At 36.5% G+C, this 19065-nt stretch overlaps 1 protein-coding gene across 1 annotated transcript in view; it reads right to left on the reverse strand.

Moving 5' to 3' along the window:
• Nucleotides 1–19065, reverse strand: part of LOC141399356 (E3 ubiquitin-protein ligase highwire-like) — a 183264-nt gene that overhangs the window by 30291 nt on the left and 133908 nt on the right. The window contains exons 20-21 of the mRNA XM_073977934.1: nt 2639–2752; nt 2344–2452 (exon numbers count right to left, since the gene is read on the reverse strand). Coding sequence (XP_073834035.1) covers nt 2344–2452; nt 2639–2752 — 223 coding nt within the window. The remainder of the gene's footprint in view (nt 1–2343; nt 2453–2638; nt 2753–19065) is intronic.

Genomic DNA, 19065 nt, shown 5'->3' on the forward strand with positions numbered 1-19065 from the left:
TCCATAGGAAAACTTTTATTCAGCCTGGCTGAATAGAGTTTTCCATAGGAAAACTTTTATTCAGCCTGGCTGAATAGAGTTTTCCATAGGAAAACTTTTATTCAGCCTGGCTGAATAGAGTTTTCCATAGGAAAACTTTTATTCAGCCTGGCTGAATAGAGTTTTCCATAGGAAAACTTTTATTCAGCCTGGCTGAATAGAGTTTTCCATAGGAAAACTTTTATTCAGCCTGGCTGAATAGTGTTTTCTATAGGAAAACTCTTATTCAGCCTGGCTGAATAGTGTTTTCTATAGGAAAACTCTTATTCAGCCTGGCTGAATAGTGTTTTCTATAGGAAAACTCTTATTCAGCCTGGCTGAATAGTGTTTTCTATAGGAAAACTCTTATTCAGCCTGGCTGAATAGTGTTTTCTATAGGAAAACTCTTATTCAGCCTGGCTGAATAGTGTTTTCTATAGGAAAACTCTTATTCAGCCTGGCTGAATAGTGTTTTCTATAGGAAAACTCTTATTCAGCCTGGCTGAATAGTGTTTTCTATAGGAAAACTCTTATTCAGCCCGGCTGAATAGTGTTTTCTATAGGAAAACTCTTATTCAGCCTGGCTGAATAGTGTTTTCTATAGGAAAACTCTTATTCAGCCTGGCTGAATAGTGTTTTCTATAGGAAAACTCTTATTCAGCCTGGCTGAATAGTGTTTTCTATAGGAAAACTTGTATTCAGCCTGGCTGAATAGTGTTTTCTATAGGAAAACTTGTATTCAGCCTGGCTGAATAGTGTTTTCTATAGGAAAACTTGTATTCAGCCTGGCTGAATAGTGTTTTCTATAGGAAAACTTGTATTCAGCCTGGCTGAATAGTGTTTTCTATAGGAAAACTTGTATTCAGCCTGGCTGAATAGTGTTTTCTATAGGAAAACTTGTATTCAGCCTGGCTGAATAGTGTTTTCTATAGGAAAACTTGTATTCAGCCTGGCTGAATAGTGTTTTCTATAGGAAAACTTGTATTCAGCCTGGCTGAATAGTGTTTTCTATAGGAAAACTTGTATTCAGCCTGGCTGAATAGTGTTTTCTATAGGAAAACTTGTATTCAGCCTGGCTGAATAGTGTTTTCTATAGGAAAACTTGTATTCAGCCTGGCTGAATAGTGTTTTCTATAGGAAAACTTGTATTCAGCCTGGCTGAATAGTGCTTTCTATAGGAAAACTTGTATTCAGCCTGGCTGAATAGTGCTTTCTATAGGAAAACTTGTATTCAGCCTGGCTGAATAGTGTTTTCTATAGGAAAACTTGTATTCAGCCTGGCTGAATAGTGTTTTCTATAGGAAAACTTGTATTCAGCCTGGCTGAATAGTGTTTTCTATAGGAAAACTTGTATTCAGCCTTGCTGAATAGTGTTTTCTATAGGAAAACTTGTATTCAGCCTGGCTGAATAGTGTTTTCTATAGGAAAACTTGTATTCAGCCTGGCTGAATAGTGTTTTCTATAGGAAAACTCTTATTCAGCCTGGCTGAATAGTGTTTTCTATAGGAAAACTCTTATTCAGCCTGGCTGAATAGTGTTTTCTATAGGAAAACTCTTATTCAGCCTGTCTGAATAGTGTTTTCTATAGGAAAACCCTTATTCAGCATGGCTGAATAGTGTTTTCTATAGGAAAACTCTTATTCAGCCTGGCTGAATAGTGTTTTCTATAGGAAAACTCTTATTCAGCCTGGCTGAATAGTGTTTTCTATAGGAAAACTCTTATTCAGCCTGGCTGAATAGTGTTTTCTATAGGAAAACTCTTATTCAGCCTGGCTGAATAGTGTTTTCTATAGGAAAACTTGTATTCAGCCTGGCTGAATAGTGTTTTCTATATGAAAACTTGTATTCAGCCTGGCTGAATAGTGTTTTCCATAGAAAAACTTTTATTCAGACTGGCTGAATAGAGTTTTCCATAGAAAAACTTTTATTCAGCCTGGCTGAATAGTGTTGTCTATAGGAAAACGTATATGTGACCAGGCTGAATGGAGTTTTCTATGCGTTTCTAGAGACAATAATTAATCGGTTTTGATGAATTGAATTTTTAATAAGCTAATTTTTTATTGTTATTCAGCTCTGCTGAATAGAGTTTTTTTGACGCAAACTAATTTAAAGTAAAACGGAAGAAATGGTTATAATGCAGTTCGAGTTTTTGTTGCTGAATAGATTTTTCTATGGGAATTCTTTCTTTACAGCTTAGCCAAACAATGCTTTAGCTTTAGAAGTTATCGTGACAAACCACAATGTTGCATATTATGCCAGAATACCTTACTTCCGGTATCCCCAAATGCATACCTACATATGTATGCGTGTGTGTATTCCACTTACCTTCAATTCTGGTACCACAATAGCATCCCCATATTGATCCCTTATGGTCACTGTAATTTGTGTGGGCCAACCATAACGCAACGGTTCAGTGATTGTATTTAACTCGCATCTATGTAGAACAAATATAAAGAATTAGATTTAGCGTTTTGTGTTTAACTTAATATTGATAATGTTCCGTTAACACGTGCAACAACAAAAAAAGGGGAAGGGAGTTGCACTATGCTTCCCATTATCAATACTCCACAGGTGGTGGATTGAATTGGTAGCAGAGATCAGCAGCTATTGAAATACTTACTTGTTGGGATCCAAGCGTGGTTCTGGCTGTAGCCATGCAGCTAGACGAGCTCCAGAAGAGCCTGGGGCACCGCTAATAAAATCTTTTAAGAATTGACGTTCATTTGATTGAGAACTGTAAAGAGAATAAGAGAACAGAACAAATTAATTTAAAAGTCATTTGGGGAAAAACAAAGGGATTAGAAAGATCACTGTGATGTTTATAAAAGAATATTAATATTAAATAATCCAAAGCATAGGTACAAAAACAGTTAATCATTCCTTGGCCTGTAAATAATATGACCAATTTTAAAACCAACAACAATAACAACCACATGTGTAACAAATATTACCCAAGATGGTTTACCACCGGATAATGTTATCAGTTATTGAACCCCTTCGACTGCAATGCACGGTTTATTTCTTTGTTTGCTGGCTTCCCTGCCGCTGCTGCCTACTGGCCTAGGCTATGTGTGAAACATATGGTTGGGTGGTAGATAAATGGATTTGTGATTTTTTTCAACTGGCTACCTGTTATTTTACTTAGTTTTCTGTCTCCCTTTTGAGGCATGTAAAGTCATGTTTGTTTTGTAATTTTATGTTCCGTCATAAACGACCGACTGACTCAACGAATGAATGAATTTTCTTATTGTCTAGGCCAGTAAGACAAACAACTAGTCAAATATGTGAGCTGTGCTGTTTGTGACTTTGTAACAAATATGTCTATATTTAGTGAAAATCAATAACAGCAACAACAATGGCAGTTGTTATCTTCTGATAACTCCATAGGGGCATTCATTGAAGCGTCTAATGCAAATACAGCAGGCATGCAACTTTTGAACGTTGTCCCCTTTGCGGCTTATGACAATTTGTGATAAGACTATCATAAAAATAACAAATATTAAAAAAAAACAACAGTAGGCTTATGTTTAAGTAAATACACCATAATTTTCCATTGGGACAACAATTGAAATTACCGCAATTTGTTTTAAAACAACAAGAGGCAATTATAGTCAAACTTTATTATAGTTTTCCCATAGCAAACGCTATTCAGCCAGGCTGAATAACAGTTTTCCTATAGAAAACGCTATTCAGCCATGCTGAATAACAGTTTTCCTATAGAAAACGCTATTCAGCAATGCTGAATAACATTTTTCCTATAGAAAACGCTATTCAGCCAGGTGATTAACAGTTTCCCTATAGAAAACGCTATTCAGCCAGGCGGAATAACAGTTTTCCTATAGAAAACGCTATTCAGCCAGGCTGAATAACAGTTTTCCTATAGAAAACGCTATTCAGCCAGGCTGAATAACAGTTTTCCTATAGAAAACGCTATTCAGCCAGGCTGAATAACAGTTTTCCTACAGAAAACGCTATTCAGCCAGGCTGAATAACAGTTTTCCTATAGAAAACGCTATTCAGCCAGGCTGAATAACAGTTTTCCTATAGAAGACGCTATTCAGCCAGGCTGAATAACAGTTTTCCTATAGAAAACGCTATTCAGCCAGGCTGAATAACAGTTTTCCTATAGAAAACGCTATTCAGCCAGGCTGAATAACAGTTTTCCTATAGAAAACGCTATTCAGCCAGGCTGAATAACAGTTTTCCTATATAAAACGCTATTCAGCCAGGCTGAATAACAGTTTTCCAATAGAAAACGCTATTCAGCCAGGCTGAATAACAGTTTTCCTATAGAAAACGCTATTCAGCCAGGCTGAATAACAGTTTTCCTATAGAAAACGCTATTCAGCCATGCTGAATAACAGTTTTCCTATAGAAAACGCTATTCAGCCAGGCTGAATAACAGTTTTCCTATAGAAAACGCTATTCAGCCAGGCTGAATAACAGTTTTCCTATAGAAAACGCTATTCAGCCAGGCTGAATAACAGTTTTCCTATAGAAAACGCTATTCAGCCAGGCTGAATAACAGTTTTCCTACATAAAACGCTATTCAGCCAGGCTGAATAACAGTTTTCCAATAGAAAACGCTATTCAGCCAGGCTGAATAACAGTTTTCCTATAGAAAACGCTATTCAGCCAGGCTGAATAACAGTTTTCCTATAGAAAACGCTATTCAGCCATGCTGAATAACAGTTTTCCTATAGAAAACGCTATTCAGCAATGCTGAATAACATTTTTCCTATAGAAAACGCTATTCAGCCAGGTGATTAACAGTTTCCCTATAGAAAACTCTATTCAGCCAGGCGGAATAACAGTTTTCCTATAGAAAACGCTATTCAGCCAGGCTGAATAACAGTTTTCCTATAGAAAACGCTATTCAGCCAGGCTGAATAACAGTTTTCCTATAGAAAACGCTATTCAGCCAGGCTGAATAACAGTTTTCCTATAGAAAACGCTATTCAGCCAGGCTGAATAACAGTTTTCCTATAGAAAACGCTATTTAGCCAGGCTGAATAACAGTTTTCCTATAGAAAACGCTATTCAGCCAGGCTGAATAACAGTTTTCCTATAGAAAACGCTATTCAGCCAGGCTGAATAACAGTTTTCCTGTAGAAAACGCTATTCAGCCAGGCTGAATAACAGTTTTCCTGTAGAAAACGCTATTCAGCCAGGCTGAATAACAGCCAGTCTGAATAACAGTTTTCCTATAGAAAACGCTATTCAGTCAGGCTGAATAACAGTTTTCCTATAGAAAACGCTATTCAGTCAGGCTGAATAACGGTATTCCCATAGAAAACTCTATTCAGCCAGGCTGAATAACATTTTTAATATAGAAAACGCAATTCAGCCAGGCTGAATAACGGTATTCCCATAGAAAACGCTATTCAGCCAGGTTAAATATATTATACAGCCAGGCTAAATATAAGTTTTCCTATAGAAAACTCTATTCAGCCAGGCTAAATATAAGTTTTCCTATAGACAACTCTATTCAGCCATGCTGAATTGAAGTTTTCCTACGGAAACCCTTATTCAGCAAGGCTGAATTGAAGTTTTCCTACGGAAACCCCTATTCAGCCAGGCTGAGTTGAAGTTTTTCTATGGAAACCCCTATTCAGCCAGCCTGAAGTTTTCCTATGGAAAAACCTATTTAGCCAGGCTGAATTGAAGTTTTCCTATAGACAACTCTACTCAGCCAGGCTGAATTGAAGTTTTCCTACGGAAACCCCTATTCAGCCAGGCTGAGTTGAAGTTTTTCTATGGAAACCCCTATTCAGCCAGCCTGAAGTTTTCCTATGGAAAAACCTATTTAGCCAGGCTGAATTGAAGTTTTCCTATAGACAACTCTATTCAGCCAGGCTAAATATAAGTTTTCCTATAGACAACTCTATTCAGCCATGCTGAATTGAAGTTTTCCTACGGAAACCCTTATTCAGCAAGGCTGAATTGAAGTTTTCCTACGGAAACCCCTATTCAGCCAGGCTGAGTTGAAGTTTTTCTATGGAAACCCCTATTCAGCCAGCCTGAAGTTTTCCTATGGAAAACCCTATTCAGCCAGGCTGAATTGAAGTTTTCCTATGGAAAACCCTATTCAGCCAGGCTGAATTGAAGTTTTCCTATGGAAAACCCTATTCAGCCAGGCTGAATTGAAGTTTTCCAATGGAGAACCCTATTCAGCCAGGCTGAATTGACGTTTTCCTATGGAAAACCCTATTCAGCCAGGCTGAATTGAAGTTTTCCTATGGAAAACCCTATTCAGCCATGCTGAATTGAAGTTTTCCTATGGAAACCCCTATTCAGGCAGGCTGAATTGAAGTTTTCCTATGGAAAACCCTATTCAACCAGGCTAAATTCAAGTTTTCCTATGGAAAACCCTATTCAGCCAGGCTGAATTGAAGTTTTCCTATGGAAAACCCTATTCAGCCAGGCTGAATTGAAGTTTTCCTATGGAAAACCCTATTCAGCCAGGCTGAATTGAAGTTTTCCTATGGAAAACCCTATTCAGCCAGGCTGAATTGGAGTTTTCCTATGGAAAACCCTATTCAGCCAGGCTGAATTGGAGTTTTCCTATGGAAAACCCTATTCAGCCAGGCTGAATTGGAGTTTTCCTATGGAAAACCCTATTCAGCCAGGCTGAATTGAAGTTTTCCAATGGAAAACCATACTCAGCCAGGCTGAATTGAAGTTTTCCTATGGAAAACCCTATTCAGCCAGGCTGAATTGAAGTTTTCCTATGGAAAACCCTATTCAGCCAGGCTGAATTGAAGTTTTCCTATGGAAAACCCTATTCAGCCAGGCTGAATTGAAGTTTTCCTATGGAAAACCCTATTCAGCCAGGCTGAATTGAAGTTTTCCTATGGAAAACCCTGTTCAGCCAGGCTGAATTGAAGTTTTCCTATGGAAAACCCTATTCAGCCAGGCTGAATTGAAGTTTTCCTATGGAAAACCCTATTCAGCCAGGCTGAATTGAAGTTTTCCTATGGAAAACCCTATTCAGCCAGGCTGAATTGAAGTTTTCCTATGGAAAACCCTATTCAGCCAGGCTGAATTGAAGTTTTCCTATGGAAAACCCTATTCAGCCAGGCTGAATTGAAGTTTTCCTATGGAAAACCCTATTCAGCCAGGCTGAATTGAAGTTTTCCTATGGAAAACCCTATTCAGCCAGGCTGAATTGAAGTTTTCCTATGGAAAACCCTATTCAGCCAGGCTGAATTGAAGTTTTCCTATGGAAAACCCTATTCAGCCAGGCTGAATTGAAGTTTTCCTATGGAAAACCCTATTCAGCCAGGCTGAATTGAAGTTTTCCTATGGAAAACCCTATTCAGCCAGGCTGAATTGAAGTTTTCCTATGGAAAACCCTATTCAGCCAGGCTGAATTGAAGTTTTCCTATGGAAACCCCTATTCAGCCAGGCTGAATTGAAGTTTTCCTATGGAAAACCCTGTTCAGCCAGGCTGAATTGAAGTTTTCCTATGGAAAACCCTATTCAGCCAGGCTGAATTGAAGTTTTCCTGTGGAAACTCCTATTCAGCCAGGTTGAATTGAAGTTTTCCTGTGGAAACTCCTATTCAGCCAGGTTGAATTGAAGTTTTCCTGTGGAAACTCCTATTCAGCCAGGCTGAATTGAAGTTTTCCTGTGGAAACTCCTATTCAGCCAGGCTGAATTGAAGTTTTCCTGTGGAAACTCCTATTCAGCCAGGCTGAATTGAAGTTTTCCTGTGGAAACTCCTATTCAGCCAGGCTGAATTGAAGTTTTCCTGTGGAAACTCCTATTCAGCCAGGCTGAATTGAAGTTTTCCTGTGGAAACTCCTATTCAGCCAGGCTGAATTGAAGTTTTCCTGTGGAAACTCCTATTCAGCCAGGCTGAATTGAAGTTTTCCTGTGGAAACTCCTATTCAGCCAGGCTGAATTGAAGTTTTCCTGTGGAAACTCCTATTCAGCCAGGCTGAATTAAAGTTTTCCTATGGAAAACTCTATTCAGCAAGGCGGAATTAAGTTTTCCTATATAAAACCCTATTTATCCAGATTCTATTCATATAAAACTCTATTCAGCAGCGATAAATGGTTGTTTTCTTTTAAAAAATTTGATACAGCGGAGTTGAATAGTGAATCTTCTGCCAAAAATTTCTATTAAAATTTGAATGACCCTCAAAACTTGTCGATGGAGTGCTATATACATATATCTTAACTTTCCATTTGTTTTTTTTCATTACAATTACAAATTCAATTCCTCTGACATCACTAAGGCATTTCACCCTAATGCAATTGCTCAAGCTTTTTTGTATAAATCAAATACTTTATCAAAATGCATCCGCATTTATTTTCAAATCTGTTTTCGTTGTTTTCATTTTTTTTTTTTTTGCTTCTTCTGGGATTTCAAACAATTCTTGTTTATTGTTGTGTACTTGAATGCATCTAATTCAGAATTCTGTGATTACAACAAGTGAAGTCGAGTCAAAACTGTGATTGAGTTCTGCTGTTCGGAATGTGTTGTTATGGTTACACACACACACTCGCACACATTTTCCTCAGATGGGGTCATTATAAAACAATCAGTCCACTTGCCCACCCTTTCTCAAACACCCAGAGCTTTGGCCTGAGTTACTGGCAGCAACTAAATCCACTTGTTTGATTAGTTTGTGTTGTTGTGGTTGTGTGAGTTGTTGTTGTATTTTCAACTTTTGTAAAGTTATTAATGCTGTAATTATCATGTAAATTTCAATTTCAATGTTCTATAGCCGAGGAGGAAAATGGTGTGTACAATATTGAATGAATACATTAGCATGACGGCTGATAGACTGACTGGCTGGCGGAGTGCAGCGGTTGGCTTGGTATGTGCCGCTCTATAATTGTGACTTAATAACATCGGCAACTGTAGATTTGTCTAATGACGAAAATTGTTTTAGTTTTACTTTCGAAGTTACTGCGAGTTACGGAATATAAATTTGAACGAACAACTGCTTGTGGCAAATCAATAACATAATTCAGTTCAGGTTTTATTATTTTTTTACATTTTTGGAAATTATCACAATGACCCCATCTAATGTCGATGTTTTTATTCTAAAATCTTAAAATTTAAAAACAAATTTTCTGTTCGCAGCAGTCAATTAATGTGAGTTCACATGCCGCTATGCGCCGCATACAAATTAGTTTAATATCAAATTCTGAGCAAAATGTATTTCTCAATCTTTAGCAAACAATCGCAGGCACATAAGCTTTGCCAAAGTCCTTGAATGCTATGATCTCACCGATCTCATTCTCACTTATCGGCCTTGTACTAATATTTTGAAAACATTGTTTAGTGCAACGAATAGACTAGGTTTCCTCATTGGAGTTCAATATCACTTTTTATTGAAGATCACTAGGATTTCTCTTTAAATATCACAAAGTCTTTTATAGACGTGCAATAGGTTCTTCCATAGAAGACAAGAATGGTTTCTTATAAAATATAAGATGAGTATACAGACCAGTGAGCCTTCTATGAGATGATCACAAGGTCTTCTAGCAGATCAAAACCAATATCACCTTGTTTTCCAAAAATACATATTTCACCTTTTGAACAAAAGGGTAGTAACTCAAAATGTCTTATTTTCCAGTAGAGACAAAAAAACTAAATTACAAATGAAATAATTCGAAATTCAATTGGAATTCACAAATTACAATTGAAATGTTTCGAATTTCTAATGAAATAATTAAATTACAACTGAAATTATTCGAATTTCATGTGAAAATGGTGTTAAATGATTCGAATTGCTCTGAAGACATGTATGGTGGTATAACGGTATTTGTTTTATGAAAGAATGACAAAATAATGAGACATTTTTACACTGGGTGGAGTTACTACCCTATTTGTTTCCATAGTATTTTGTATGGGGCCAAGGTGTATTTTCACGGTCTAAAGACCGTAATTATGGTCCGATTAAAATTGTACTGCCGTAGTAAAAGCACGGAGGACCACCTGCTATAAAAATTTCCTAGACATGACCCTAAACAAGTAAAAAAGTATCAGTCGGCTTTGCCGACAGAGTTATACCCTCAGCCTGTGTATATTGAAACAATTTTTCCCAAAATACGTATGTATTTAGGGGGTTTAAAAATTTTGGGCGTTTGAACCGACAAAAATGTAGATTACTATTGAAGATCAAAAGTTTGGCGGAGGAGATACTTAAAGGAATGGATCGACATTGACCATTATGGAAGTGAATCTCCAGCCACTACATATGGTGTCATAGGGGGTTTTTACACTCTTCGGGCTGTTTGCTCAAGAAGTATGGACTTGCCTTTAAAAAAAACTATTAATATCGTAATTGAGGCAGCGAATGCAAGTTGCTTCAACAAAAATCAATGTGATTCGATTACAGGTCTTAAAGTGAACTTATCCGAAATTTTGTGCGGGAGGTACCGGATGGAATGGACAAATATAGTCAATATTTAAAACTGATCTATATCTGGTATATATATTAGGAAGTGTAAAGTATGGATCAAATAATTCACTCCCATCTGGTATATATATTAGGAAGTGTAAAGTATGGATCAAATAATTCACTCCCATCAAGAGTTATCGTATGCACAATTTTTCCGAACATTTTTGAACTTTTGTGGGGGAGGTACCTGAAGGTGTGGACCGATATGGCTTATCTTCGAACTTAAACTAAGTTTGCACAAAATATTACGAAGGCCACATTTTGGACCGAAACGGCAGATCCGTTCGAGAGTTATCTTACACTCCAACCACTACACACGGTGTCATAGCGGTTTTTTGCACCTTTCAGGCTAATTTCTCAGAAAGTTTAGACTTGACCCTGATGAAACTTGTACCGTCGTATGGGGGGCAGTGAATGTAAGTTGCTACAACAAAAATCAAAGCGATTCAAGAGCAGGCCCTAAATTGAACTTTTCCGAAATTTTGTGTAGGAGGTACCCGAACGAGTGGAACGATTGAGCCCATATTGGAACTTTATTTAAATCTTGTAGAAATTTCACGATGTGCAAAGTATGGACAAAATCGGTTACTCCCTTCAAGAGCTATCGTGCGCATAAATTTTCCCAATATTTTCGAACTTTTGTGGGCGAGGTACCGTAAGGAGTGGACCGATATAACCCATCTTCGAACTTAAACTAATCTTGGAAAAAATATTGCGAAAGCCAAATTTTGGACCAAATCGGTTGATCCGTTCGAGAGCTATCGTGCGCTCCAGCCAGACAGACGGACGGACATGGCTAAATCAACTCCAAATTGTCTGAAGCACATTTCGTCTAAACATACTTGGGGTCTAAAACCATTATTTCGATGAGGCACATTTTGCCCGTATGAAAGTGTATACATATACCCTCGTTAGCATAAATGCTGAGGGTATAAAAATAAATCCTCCTATTGAGTGGATTTGTTTTTAATCTGGCATAAATCCTCGTATACAACTCTGTTTTTGCAACATGCTGCTAGAAAATACAAAAAGTTGCAAGCTGGCACATGAAACAAGGTAGATGCATCGGTGAATTGCTACACTAAAAATAATATAAAATGTAAAAATTTGTAAACAAGGCGGACAAATTAAATTTGTTTTGATATACAAAGTTGATTTTAATCAACCAAGACTAATTCTTTATTTGCTCTTTAGTTAGCATTAGTAGCATAATGTGCTAACATTTTCAGTACTAAACAATACATTTGTAATTTGAGGTATGTTTTTGAGACGAATTCAATTTACAAAAAATTCTTTTGACGTTTCAAATTCGTTCAGATGGGCTGATGCATCTACCTTGGTAATTGTGCTATGAACAAAAATCAGCTGACTGCCATTTAAATCCTCCAAATCTATATCTAAATGCAATGAGATTTGTACTGGATTTATTAAATCCAGTCGAGGATTTATGGCTAGTCTAAATGAGCTATAAGCCGTTAAAACTTTGTTACTTATTCCCTTTTCTGATATGTGTTGATCATGTGTGCTGCAAAATATGAGTATGCGTGCAACAATATCAAATAGCATCAGCATCGCTAGCAATATTTTTGTGAAATTTGTTGCTACATGTTGCCGTTGTTCATTGTTGCTAAACATATTTCGAAGAAATTTTAGCAGGCAATGCTGCAAATATTCGGTGCTTTTGCTAATATGGCGTTAGCATTTTAAACCCTGTATAAAATTTTTCAATACGTTCAATTATTTTTCAATACGATATATATTGTGAAAATCGTAAGGTAATATCAATGTTTTAATGTGGCTCCCATATGAGGGTATCTCCCGATTTTATGTATTTTGAGGGTCTTGAACACATTTTTTAGCATATTTCCCTGCATATTAGAATTTATTGTTCGAAGTGCCTATGAATTCATCATGAATTCATGCAAAAAATTGTCCATATAGGTTAATGTTGTGGAATAGCCCCCATATAAAGGTGCAATCAAATTAGGGGTTTTCGAATATTTTAGACACATATTACAACTAAAGTTAATTAAATTGTGAATTGTGCATTTTGAAGGGAATAAAAATATTTGTACTAAACTGCGTGCCATATATTCTCGTTTTGGAATTACCTCCATATATAGGAGCAGTCAAATTTGACATACATATTTTGAAGATCTTACCCATGCATTTAGTAGCATTTTTAAAAATTGTGGTTAAGATATCGTAAAAATTATGGTTAAACATGTTGTTATATTGGTACCTTTATAACTATACATCCAAAAAAATTTCGAAGTGTGTGAAAAGCATTTTTGGTGGTTCTATGTACCTGAATGGTTACATTTTCTAAAACGAAATTATTCTAACTTTTCAAACAACAATATCCCCCTTACGAACCAAAATGTTGTCGTAGGTAGAGTAAAAACAAAATACTCAGTGCAGAAGAACAAATACAACTATGCAACTCTGAAAATGCAAACAACTTCTAGTATGCAGTTTTTGAAAGTACATATTTAGACTACAAAAACCCTAATAGGGTTTTGTCCTGTCAGATCCAGTTCGGATTTTATGGCCTCATTTATCAGGCCTTTATCTCACAAACGAATAGGAATTTGGCCTTGCTGTCTTTAGCAATATTGTAGCACTAAACTAGTAGAACTTATCTTTTGAAAAAAGAAAAACTCCATCCGCATAAGAAAAACTCCATATAGGGCATAAAAACCTATAAAATATAGAAAATTTTAAAAAATTGCTGAAATTCTGGTCAGTATCGGCTAAACTATTGGGAGTTGAACCAAGTAACCTTTTGCAAAAATTTTCCAAATAAAGTTCTCAACAATTCTTTAGAACATTCCGAAACTCTAAACTGCTTACTTCATGTTGTTTCGGCGGTATTTTGCATCATATCTTTTACACCACCTATTTCAAACACAGTTCACACCAAAAGTTTTTCTCGCATTTCGGATTTCACTACATTATTAACATTTTTATTAAATCGTCACTGAAAAATGTACTGAAAACAACGGCATAGAGGCATTTTACAACAATGACATGTTCTGAAGAGTTGTGTATTACATTCCAGGAAATATTTTTCCAAAAGAAAATATTCAGAAAAAATTAATGGTTTTGGAGATACGGTGCGAAATGTATAAAAGTTGTGGAATTGTTGCATATTTTTTGAAATTTGAGGCAATAAATGTACTTTTTCGAGTTCATTATTTCTCCAAATATTTTATTCTTTTCCTTATTTACAAATTTGCTTCAGAGGTCAGATGAAGATTCGCATTGGTTTCAGAGATATATCCCCGAATTTCTTTAAAAACTCAGGATTTAACCATGTCTACTAGGAGTTCTTTTTCGTTTGGGTCTGTACTTTCAAAAAATCCTCAGTTCGAATTGTTTGCACAAGATCACCTTAAAAATGTTGCACAGTGTACTATAACAACCATAAGTCCAATAACGAGGAAACAAGTAAAAAAGTATCTGTCGGCTTTGCCGACAGAGATATACCCTCAGCCTGTGCAAAATGAAACACTTTTTTCAAAAAGAACTTATGTATTTAGGGGGTTTACAAATTTTGGTCGTATGAACCGACAAAAATGTTGATTAGGATTAAAGTTAAAAAATTTTGCGGAAAATGTACTTAAAGGAATAGACCGACATAGACCATGGTGGTGCCATAGGGGGTTTTTACACCCTTCGGGCTGTTTTCTCAAGAAGTATGGACTTGCCCCTGAAACAACTTTTACCATCGTAATTGAGGCAGCGAATGTAAGTTGCTTCCACAAAAATCAAAGTGATTCAATAGCAGGTCTTAAAGTGAACTTATCCAAAATTTTGTGTGGGAGGTACGGGATGGAGTGTACAAATATAGTCCATATTCGAACCTCATCTTCTATATCTGGTAGACATTAAGAGAATTTGTAAAGTATGGACCAAATCGGTCACTCCCATCAAGAGTTAACGTGCGCACAATTTTTCCGAATATTTTTGAACTTTTGTGGGGTAGGTACCTGAAGGAGTGGACCGATATGGCTTATCTACGAACTTAAACTAAGTTTGGAAACAATATTACGAAGGCCAAATTTTGGCCGGAATCGGCATATCCGTTCGAGAATTATCTTGCGCTTCCACCCATAAACGGTGTCATAGGGTTTGTTTTTCAACTTTTTTCAGGAAGTATGGACTTGCCCCTGAGGAAACTTGTAACTTCGTATAGGGGACAGTGGAAACAAGATGCTACAACAAAAACCAAGGCGATTCGAGAGCAGGTCCTAAATTGACTTTTCCGAAATTTTGTGTGGGAGGTACTCGAAGGAGTTTACCGATTGAGTCCATATTGGAACCTCATCTAAGTCTGGTAGAAATTTCATAATTTGCAAAGTATGGACCAAATCGGTTACTCCCTTCAAGAGTTATCGTACGCACAAATTTTCCGAACATTTTCGAACTTTTGTGGGGGAGGTACCGGAAGGAGTGGACCGATATAATCCATCTTTGAACTTGAACTAAGTTTGGACAAAATATTACGAAAGCCAAATTTTGGACCGAATCGGCAGATCCGTTCCAGAGTTATCTTGCCCTCCAACCACTACACACGGTGTCATAGGGTTTTTTGTAACTTTCAGGCTATTTTCTCAGGAAGTATGGACTTGCCCCTAATGAAACTTACAGCGTCGTATAGAGGACAGCGAATACAACTTGCGTAAACAAAAATCAAAGCGATTCGAGACCAGGTCCTAAACTGAACTTTTCCGAAATTTTGTGTGGGAGGTACCCGAAGGAGTGGACCGATTGAGTCCATATTGGAACCTCATCTAAGTTTGGTAGAAATTACACGACGTGCACAGTATGGACGGTTATTCCCTACAAGAGTTATCGTGCGCACAAGTTTTGCGACAATTTTTGAACATTTGTACCACATTTCACTATTCCATCCTAAAATTTTCACTTTTGATCCCAAAACCAAAAATATTTCACTTTAAAAGTAGCAAATTTTATTTTTTTTTTTTTGCAGCTACTTATGAAAACGTGAATAAAAGTTTAACGTAACTGTGAATGTAAACAACATATGGCCTTTATATTTTCTGCACAGACGTAGAATTGTGTACCCTATAACCGTATAATAATAGTTGTTCCAAAAATCGGATTTCATTTGTTGAATTAATCTGCGTGTTTTGCGATCTCAATCCCCTGTACAGCGCCTTTTTCACCGGACAAAAAGTGGAATTAATGGGTCATCCGCCGTACCGCCCTGACATGGTACCAAATGACTTCATTTTATTCCTGCGCATCAAGATAAAAAGGTTTAGTCGCCAGAAGATGCTGTTGAATCGTTCGAATGTGTCTAAATCTGAGTGGAAAAAGTGCTTCGACAATAGGTTTGCTCGCTTTCTTGTTTTGATTCGTAATAGGGAATTATTCTATACAGAGGTATTCGTAATAGGAAATTCAACTGAATGACAAACGACATGAACAGCTTCTTTCACGGTAACCTCTTTTATCGCTTTAACAATAGGACCCAGCATTCCGTAAAGTTCTTCGTCCGCACTACAATCCTATCAGAATCCCATGAGAAACAATTTAATGTTCTAGAAAAAGAGTCACCAAGACAAATTGTCAGTGACATGAACTTTTGTCTCCGACCACCATGCTGTCGATGATTAAAGACTTATTTAATTAACTTCTTATTCGAATGAAACAAATACAACATACATACGTCATCATTAATGAAATTGATGTGTAACGCAGCAATTGTGGAGCAATTAAAAATAATGAATTGCAGGAACTTTCTTTTAGCAGAATAGTTTAAACGCTAAACAACTTAGTTTACTATGTGGTGGATTGCATTCTTGTATATCATTAAATGTTATTTTAAATAATTGCAGGAAAAAGATAATCGATGTATTATGAAAATGATATCAATAACAGAAAAAATATAGAAAATATTACTTTATTTTCAAGATTTATACTCTCCTAGCAACCACTTCTTAGAATTGGGTGGGTGCATGCCGTGATAATAAATAAAATAAACAAATCATATTTACAAAAATGTCGAAATGTTGTTGTCTCCATTGTTTTTGTATTGTCTGTTCGAATTTTTAATCAAAATACAAATTATTGTTATTATTGACATTGTCATAAAAGTTACAAAATCAATGCTTTGTAGCTGAGGAATGAATATGCAGCTCATCAAAATGCTTTACAAAGACCAACAATTCCACGAACAGGTTATCTCTTCGTTATGAATAGCAAGCGTTGGGGAGGGGGGATGGGAACAAATAGAACATTTACTTCACACATCCGGAATAGCTATGAACAGAACGAACACAAACAGCAACAACAATGTGATATCACAATAATCAATAATTCAATACTCCACGCACCACAGATACGCTGACTGACACACACTATCATAATTTTCCGGGACAATGGCCGTAGAGATGGGGAATAGTAGCTTCTCCTCCTGCTGGCTTTTTTTGTAGAACAAAACAAATATAGAATTGAAATGAAATCAATCAAGTCATTTCTGGCGTTAAAGAAATCTTTAAGCTTAACAGTGCATTCGAAGTGTGTGTGTGTGTTCTTGTGTCGGTATTTCAACATTTCTACTTTGATAAGAACGTCACAAAAAGTGGTAGTGATGATGATAGTGGTTATAGTGGTTACCATGGAGTTATTAGAAAAGTAAACCAGTTTCATTGATACCCCATCGCCACCATCACCAACCGCCATGTGTAGCTTTTTCATACATCTGTTGCTATCAAAGTTAGCTTCAACCAGTGTCAGTCAGCCTGCCTCTCATTGATCCCATTGAATGGTGTAATGAACTCAAATCACTGCACTTTAGCTTATAGGTCGATCGTCTGTTGCATTCAACGGAACAACAATGAAATGAAATGAGAAGAAAAGAAATGTCATTTGATTTGTTCCCCAAATAAGGACTGTCCTAGAAAGCAGTAACTGGTTTATTATTTTCAAAGACATAATAAGACAATCAGGAATTATAAAGATGAGCATAATAGGTGGTTACGTTCCAGTTGTTGGTGGAATTCAGGTAGCAGTCTGATATGAACTTTTTTAGGTTAAACAAGCAAAATAAGTATCGGTCGGCTTTGCCGATAGAGATATACTATCAGCCTCTGTGAATAGAAACTTTCATCTATGGACATACAGATCGAATATCAGCTTCACAACCAAAATCCTCTTTACCAAAGATTACACGTTTAAGGGGTTTTCAGAATTTTCTATAGGAAAACATCAATTCAGCCTGGCTGAATAAGGTTTTCTATAGGAAAACATTAATTCAGCCTGGCTGAATAAGGTTTTCTATAGGAAAACATTAATTCAGCCTGGCTGAATAAGGTTTTCTATAGGAAAACATTAATTCAGCCTGGCTGAATAAGGTTTTCTATAGGAAAACATTAATTCAGCCTGGCTGAATAAGGTTTTCTATAGGAAAACATTAATTCAGCCTGGCTGAATAAGGTTTTCTATAGGAAAACATTAATTCAGCCTGGCTGAATAAGGTTTTCTATAGGAAAACATTAATTCAGCCTGGCTGAATAAGGTTTTCTATAGGAAAACATTAATTCAGCCTGGCTGAATAAGGTTTTCTATAGGAAAACATTAATTCAGCCTGGCTGAATAAGGTTTTCTATAGGAAAACATTAATTCAGCCTGGCTGAATAAGGTTTTCTATAGGAAAACATCAATTCAGCCTGGCTGAATGGGGTTTTCTATAGGAAAACATCAATTCAGCCTGGCTGAATAAGGTTTTCTATAGGAGAACATTAATTCAGCCTGGCTGAATAAGGTTTTCTATAGGAAAACATTAATTCAGCCTGGCTGAATAAGGTTTTCTATAGGAAAACATTAATTCAGCCTGACTGAATAAGGTTTTCTATAGGAAAACATTAATTCAGCCTGGCTGAATAAGGTTTTCTATAGGAAAACATTAATTCCGCCTGGCTGAATAAGGTTTTCTATAGGAAAACATTAATTCAGCCTGGCTGAATAAGGTTTTCTATAGGAAAACATTAATTCAGCCTGGCTGAATAAGGTTTTCTATAGGAAAACATTAATTCAGCCTGGCTGAATAAGGTTTTCTATAGGAAAACATTAATTCAGCCTGGCTGAATAAGGTTTTCTATAGGAAAACATTAATTCAGCCTGGCTGAATAAGGTTTTCTATAGGAAAACATTAATTCAGCCTGGCTGAATAAGGTTTTCTATAGGAAAACATTAATTCAGCCTGGCTGAATAAGGTTTTCTATAGGAAAACATTAATTCAGCCTGGCTGAATAAGGTTTTCTATAGGAAAACATTAATTCAGCCTGGCTGAATAAGGTTTTCTATAGGAAAACATTAATTCAGCCTGGCTGAATAAGGTTTTCTATAGGAAAACATTAATTCAGCCTGGCTGAATAAGGTTTTCTATAGGAAAACATTAATTCAGCCTGGCTGAATAAGGTTTTCTATAGGAAAACATTAATTCAGCCTGGCTGAATAAAGTTTTCTATAGGAGAACATTAATTCAGCCTGGCTGAATAAGGTTTTCTATAGGAAAACATTAATTCAGCCTGACTGAATAAGGTTTTCTATAGGAAAACATTAATTCAGCCTGACTGAATAAGGTTTTCTATAG

This window comes from Musca autumnalis, unplaced genomic scaffold, assembly GCF_047663935.1.
Source record: "Musca autumnalis isolate F117 unplaced genomic scaffold, ASM4766393v1 scaffold_3, whole genome shotgun sequence".
Lineage (NCBI taxonomy): Eukaryota > Metazoa > Arthropoda > Insecta > Diptera > Muscidae > Musca > Musca autumnalis.